Source organism: Contarinia nasturtii, unplaced genomic scaffold (genome assembly GCF_009176525.2).
Source record: "Contarinia nasturtii isolate CC-2019 unplaced genomic scaffold, AAFC_CNas_1.1 Cnas_scaffold_3168, whole genome shotgun sequence".
Classification (NCBI taxonomy): Eukaryota; Metazoa; Arthropoda; class Insecta; order Diptera; family Cecidomyiidae; genus Contarinia; species Contarinia nasturtii.
The window spans coordinates 1-6144 of record NW_022200480.1 but is presented as its reverse complement, the minus strand read 5'-3'; the positions used below and the strand labels follow the sequence as shown (position 1 = coordinate 6144).

The 6144-nt window shown below is 34.2% G+C and overlaps 2 protein-coding genes across 2 annotated transcripts; one reads left to right on the top strand and one right to left on the bottom strand.

Moving 5' to 3' along the window:
• Positions 1-279: 279 nt before the first annotated feature.
• Positions 280-4142, top strand: LOC116349825 (transferrin-like). The gene is made up of 13 exons (XM_031781428.1): positions 280-474; positions 806-1039; positions 1411-1695; positions 1775-1932; positions 1999-2132; positions 2205-2353; positions 2420-2657; positions 2729-2871; positions 2932-3174; positions 3270-3440; positions 3509-3631; positions 3702-3841; positions 3912-4142. The coding sequence occupies exons 1-13, from the start codon at positions 402-404 to the stop codon at positions 4089-4091; spliced, it is 2271 nt and encodes a 756-aa protein (XP_031637288.1). The 5' UTR covers positions 280-401; the 3' UTR covers positions 4092-4142.
• An 8-nt stretch (positions 4143-4150) lies between these two features.
• On the bottom strand, positions 4151-5974 carry LOC116349826 (methyltransferase-like protein 25). The gene is made up of 3 exons (XM_031781429.1): positions 5572-5974; positions 5308-5505; positions 4151-5244 (listed from the first exon to the last, which is right to left on the bottom strand). The coding sequence occupies exons 1-3, from the start codon at positions 5923-5925 to the stop codon at positions 4267-4269; spliced, it is 1530 nt and encodes a 509-aa protein (XP_031637289.1). The 5' UTR covers positions 5926-5974; the 3' UTR covers positions 4151-4266.
• Between the last annotated feature and the right edge of the window lie 170 nt (positions 5975-6144).

Genomic DNA, 6144 nt, shown 5'->3' with positions numbered 1-6144 from the left:
ATGATTTTCAAATCGAAGCAAGTATTTTCTTTCCAGATGATAACCATAATAGAAATGACTAAATATAAATTTCCATTGAAATAAATGACACACCTGAGCGTTCTCATTGTATACGATGCGTTCATTGAAAGAATGAAATGTAAATAAATGAGCAGGCCAAACGTGTAGCGTTTGTGTATTTTTGTTTATTGATAAGATAAGCCATCATTTTTCGTGTGCGTGTGTACCTTTATGCCGAACAATCATACTTACGACATATTCGATGGTTGCTTTTTAGAAATTAATATGATTACTAGTTCTTTGAGTGTGACCAGTCAACGATTACCCAATTCTGGTTGAAAGTTGTCTTTGAAAAATAATAATAATAATTGAAGAATTGAAAGTATTAATGGTGTGAAATCATGATTAAATTACAATTGACCCTTTTGCTATTGCTATGCAGCCAGGTTTTTTGGATCACAGCACAGTTGAAAAGTGAGTATTGAAAGAAAATAATTTAAAAAAACGACGATTGAAAACAATCTTGAAAACAATTTAAAATTAATTTCATACAAGTTTATTGTGAAATTCGAATGATTTTATCACATACATTTCATAAAGTGGACGAGAGTGTTAATGGTGGCGAATGATTCATTCGAACTGCCGATGACATCAATTTGATTTGAATCACTTTCGCCGAAAGATAATTTTACAGCTCAATTCATGACTCCAATATTCACATCAACTCGACCATTTTTAACGATAAACAAAAAATTAACGAAAACTATTCCGCAATGTTTGTCATTGCGCAATATTTTTTATTCAGGTAAAACAATTTGCGTATCGGATAGATTTGAGAAGCAATGCAACATATTGGAGCGAGAAACAAAGGAAATAAAATGCGCCAAAGTTCAGGATAGCATTGAATGCGCAAATCTGTTGCGAAATAGATCATCTGGTTTTGGTATATTTAGCGCTGAATCAACATTGCTATTGGCCGCTTTAAACTATGACGATTTAACCGTTCTCAAAGAGTTACGACATATGGACCGCCAAAATTGTGAGTCATTTCATCAGAATAAACAGTGTTTATCATTTATTTTTAAATCTCTTCAAATTTTACTAAAACAAACAAGAACTGTTATTGGCATCGGAGAAGTGTGGAAACTTATTCCTATGATTTTTCAAGTGTTGCACAAGAAAGAACAGCACTTACAAGTGATCGCGACTCCGTGATGCCTGTAACAGGTCTGAAAGCAAGTGCTGCATTAGAAGTAGGAAAATGAGAGTTCTGCCACAGGTCGAAGCTTTTGAAGCTTGTGAAAAGTTTTAAAAGCTTCAACCTGTTCCAGAGGTTTTACTTCCATTACCTTCAATTTATAAAAAAAAACATTTAAATATAGAATTGATTTGAATTTTGCATAAAATTAGACTCGGCTGATTTTGAGTCAGTGGTCGTTGTAAAGGCCACACATAAAAATGGAATCGAAGGATTAAAAGGTTTGAACTATTGTCATCCGGGTCTATATTACGATCATACTGAACGATGGAGCGAACGATTTTTAAAATATTTCGAAAGAACAGTCACCACACCGAATTGCGATAAGCAGCTAACATCGCCAGTTGAAATTGAAATAGATGCATTGGCCACACATTTTAAATCGGCTTGCTACCCAGGTGCCTGGTCAAATAATCCAGAAGAGGATCAAAGATTGAGTTAGTTTTTTTTTTGCTTCTTAATTTAATTTAATTTTTAACAAAACTAATAGAATGAATTTGAAACAAATCAATATAGAGAAAAAATATCCACAACTTTGTGAATTATGCAATTCACCATATAGCCCTTGTGAGTATACCGACAAAAATCGTCATCTTGGTGCATTACGGTGTTTAATAAAAAAAGAAAGTGTTGCATACGTTTCGCTACAGGACACTCAAGACTTTTTCTCGCCGGTAAAACTCATTCAATTTGTAATGATTGATAAAAAATTGATAAATACTTTCAAATCACATTGACAGTTGTCGGAATATGCAAATTTAAGAAATGATTATGCTTATCTGTGCCCTGACGAGACCATTCAACTAATCTCGGATAATTCAAAAACACCATGCACATGGATGCGTCAACCGTGGCCAGTCATCATTTCGAACAAGTGAGACTTTTTTATTCAATTCATCGCAAACAAAAATCAGTTTTTTTCGCATTCATTTCGCTTCATTTTCAGTCAAGATAGTGTTCCGCTAAAAGCGACAATGAGTCAATGGTTTTATGGTAGGAGTAGCTGGGAAATAGCTATAAAAGAAATTTTGACCGCCGATAGTTTAACACCAGTTGAGACATCAATACAAAAACCACGTGACTTTTTCTACCCATGTATGTTTCTAGCCTTTACAACAAAGGATACACATATTTACTGCAATTAATTTCGCTAATTTTCAGTTCGTGAATTGCCGTTCAGTCAGTCACTATGCTCAACACAAGCAAACTGGTGCACAAAATCGTTTGAAGAAAAAGAAAAATGTGATATAGTTCGAGTAGCCGGAATTACGACCGGCATTCAGCCATTGATTGAATGCAATGATCCTGTAGGTGATGCAATACATTGTTTAAAAGAAGTGAATGAAGAACGTGCTGATTTCGTCGCCATTGATTCAAGTCTCGGCTATATTGCGAGACAGTAAGTGCACTACTTTTATATGTCAATTCTCATTGCCGATTCAAATCGAAATTTCGAATGTTATTTTACAGTCCATACAATTTAACAACAGCTTTATATGGTGAAAGCGATAAAGATGCTGCTGTTGTTGTTGTCGTTCGTGCCAATTCGAATTTTAAACGATTTGAAGATTTACAAAATTCAAAAGCATGCATTGCTGAATATAATGGCATTGGTAAGTATATGCTTTTAAAAATTTATTTTTGAATTACTTATTTTCTTCATGAAAATCTAGCATCCGTTTCCTTCATAAAAATCGGCAAAACTCTTGGATTCCTTCCAAAGGAACATTGCAATCATTCCCGTTTGCTTGGCGAATTTTTCGGATCATCATGTGTGCCAGGTGCGATTGATCCGTCGCATGGTGTCACCGAATTTGAGAATAAACTATGTTCAATTTGTCCACAAGTTGGTTCGGGTGTCATTTCATCCATTCGACCCATTTCTCAAGGATCGGAAACAAATTTCATTTCATCGGGTATGATTAGTTTGCATATTTGTTAAAATGATATTCAACATATTCAAATTTCTCTCTTGTCTTCATATGTACACCGAAACGTGGTATTAATATAGATCGAGACGTGGAATTTACTACAAGCAATATTCAAAGTGAAATTGATGTCATGAATAGTGAATTAAATTGCAACGCTGATCAAACAAACATTTTTTATGGAAATTTAGGTGCACTACTTTGCCTATACCAAGCGGGCGATGTAGCTATTGTTGGATTGAAAGATTTAAATGGTATGGAACTTTTGGAAATATTTCCATTGCAAAAAAAAAATGAAGAAAAAAAAACACGTTAATTTTAGAAAATGCAAAAGCACTTGGCATCAATCCAAATGAATTTCAAGTCATCTGTAAAAATGGAACTCTCGCTGAATATACCGGCTTTGATGTGGATTCAAACTGTGCTCTTGCTTCATTCGTAGACAGTAAGCACACACTTATTGAATTGCATTTATTTTTATGCTGAAATTCATTCATTTTTCTTGTATTTTGAAGGTGAAATCGTTGTAAAGCCAAAGAATCCCAAAACTGAAGGTATTATTAATGCTCTAATTTCCTATGAGAAATACTTCGCAGTCGATCCGGAGTTGAAAATTTTCAGTACCTTCAATGGGCACATGGATTTATTATTCAATGTAAGAAGGAGATATATAGTGCTCAATTTTTTTTTATTTTAACTGGTATTTGTTTCAATTTTTGCAATAGACCCACACCACTGGTTTTGCATCGTACGATGAAAAAGATTTGGGCACCGTTGTAGATAATTACAATAATCTTTTCAAAAGTCTCGAAGCATGTGGTATTGCATTCAAATCATATCCAGCCACAACTTTCATCTATGCAACACTATTCTTCACTTTGCTCATAAGTCGTCTACTTCAATAAATCCATTATTTACACATTATATACAAAAATAATCATGATTTTTCCTCTTTTTCGTTCTTTTTTAATGAAAAATTATCCTTATATAACATTTTGCATTTTAAAAAAATATGTGTGTAAATCTATTTTATTTAAAAAAAACTAATAAATTTTTTTTCCGAGTGAATTGTATTCAATGTCAACCATGTTTTATCGCAATAAGTCCATAGCATCTAGGTGAAATGACCGGATCGAAGAATCGTACCAAATAAGACATATCACCACATTTTTCTTGTTCCTTCAAGTATAAAAATCGATCGAGTAAAATCACATTTTCAACAATAGCCGCAATTGAAACTCGCATCAAATGATAAACATCTAAAAATCGTTCTTCCATTTTAAATTCGTTGCAAAGTTGATCTAATTCATCATCGGTGATATCATCAAATCTTAAAACTGGATTACGTTTGACCGATTTTCGTACGTATTCCTGAAACGTATGGCATTGTTTCAGTCGGCCGACTTCAATTCGGCCCACATACTCTGGACATTTTCGTTGAATTAAAACTTCAAGTAATGCACGAAAAAATAGATGATTATTTGGCAATTCTTTTCGATCCACGACACGATGAACCGATTGACAGGCCAACATTCGAGCATTTCGTCCGAGTTTTGTTTTGCGTTCAATTAAATATTGACTCATTGGAAAACCATCGATTGCATCCATACCATCGGGTAAATCGCACACTTCACGTTTCCTTGATTCGGGACTTCGTTCACGTCGTATTGACGTATAAACGAATTGACTAAATTGTTCGGTTAAAAGGTGATAGCAGCAACCAATATTGCAGACAGCTGAAATTTGCTTATTTTCACTGAATATTCGCAGGCATGATGGTGCCAAATTTCCACATGTATGCAAACCGGTTAAACACAGACCCGGTACTTCGTCCGATTCAATATTGAAATTCTCACTGAATAATTTGATGAAATCAGTTTGTGGCGTTATGAAATGCAAAGCATTCTTGTAATTTTCATTGATCACAGGCGCTTTTGGATTAATGCCTTGTTCCAATGTCACTTTTTTTCGTTCTTTTCTTTTACGGCGCGTTTGCTTTTCTATCAGTTCATTATTGGCTTTTTTCTCTGCCTTTGTTTTCATTGCATTCCAAAAACGCTGCAACAGAAATTTAATTGCGTTCAATGTGAAGAATTTTCAAACATATATTAAAAATAATACCTCCAAGTTTTCCGACCGTTTTACTGCGCCCATTGTATTGACTGGATTACAATCAACACCCAGACATTTGATATTATGTTCCAGTGATAATCTTGTAGATAAGTATCCTTTACCGTCTCCAGCATCGATGACACCAAGTGCCTTATTATTTCGAATTGGCGCACACATATTTGAGATTAAATCAGCTGTTATATGCACCTGTGGAAATTTTATCATTTTCGTTAGTTCGGTTCATAAAATTCCATTTTAAAAATGTTCGTTTACCTCATGATCTTTTTTTGTTGACATAAATCCGTGAATTTTCAATGGATTTTTGTGCTGTGTTTCGAGAATTTGTTTGATTGAATCCGGTGTCATCCAAATATCTTCAAAATTGTCCAAATGATATTGTCTTGAAGTGGTTAAAAATGATCGAAAATGCTTGAATTTATCTTTGCACACCAGTTCATCATCTCGGTCTAAATGTTTCCAATAAATATCTATTGCCGCGTTAATGTCATCGATTGTCTGTATTTCACGTTGAATTTCATTTGGAATGTGAGTTTTCCACAATTTTTCGGTAAAATATGAGACCATCGGTGCATTTGCCATTCCTAATAGAGTCGTTAATTTTTCCATTGTGCTTCGGATGTGATTCTGAAGCAATTGCGTTGTGATTTCAACACCCATTTTGTTCATATTAAAAACTCAATTTATCACTTTCCGGATATTTTCCGTTTATTTTCAAAATTGCACAAGTTTTACGGTATTGTGCTCGAATTGTGTCAGCCAATCCTAAAATATCGGATTTTTCGTGATTTGTGCGCGGAAAATCGGCGATTAATTTTAGAACGGCGT

What these genes read in the sequence shown, in the direction of transcription:
- LOC116349825 (XM_031781428.1), top strand. Translation starts at nt 402, where the DNA reads ATGATTAAATTACAATTGACCCTTTTGCTATTGCTATGCAGCCAGGTT. An exon ending in GATCACAGCACAGTTGAAAA is followed by an intron (nt 475 to 805) that starts GTGAGTATTGAA and finishes TTTTTTATTCAG; the next exon opens with GTAAAACAATTTGCGTATCG. An exon ending in AGAAGAGGATCAAAGATTGA is followed by an intron (nt 1,696 to 1,774) that starts GTTAGTTTTTTT and finishes AAATCAATATAG; the next exon opens with AGAAAAAATATCCACAACTT.
- LOC116349826 (XM_031781429.1), bottom strand. Translation starts at nt 5,925, where the DNA reads ATGGAAAAATTAACGACTCTATTAGGAATGGCAAATGCACCGATGGTC. An exon ending in CAACAAAAAAAGATCATGAG is followed by an intron (nt 5,506 to 5,571) that starts GTAAACGAACAT and finishes AAATTTCCACAG; the next exon opens with GTGCATATAACAGCTGATTT. An exon ending in AACGGTCGGAAAACTTGGAG is followed by an intron (nt 5,245 to 5,307) that starts GTATTATTTTTA and finishes TTTCTGTTGCAG; the next exon opens with CGTTTTTGGAATGCAATGAA.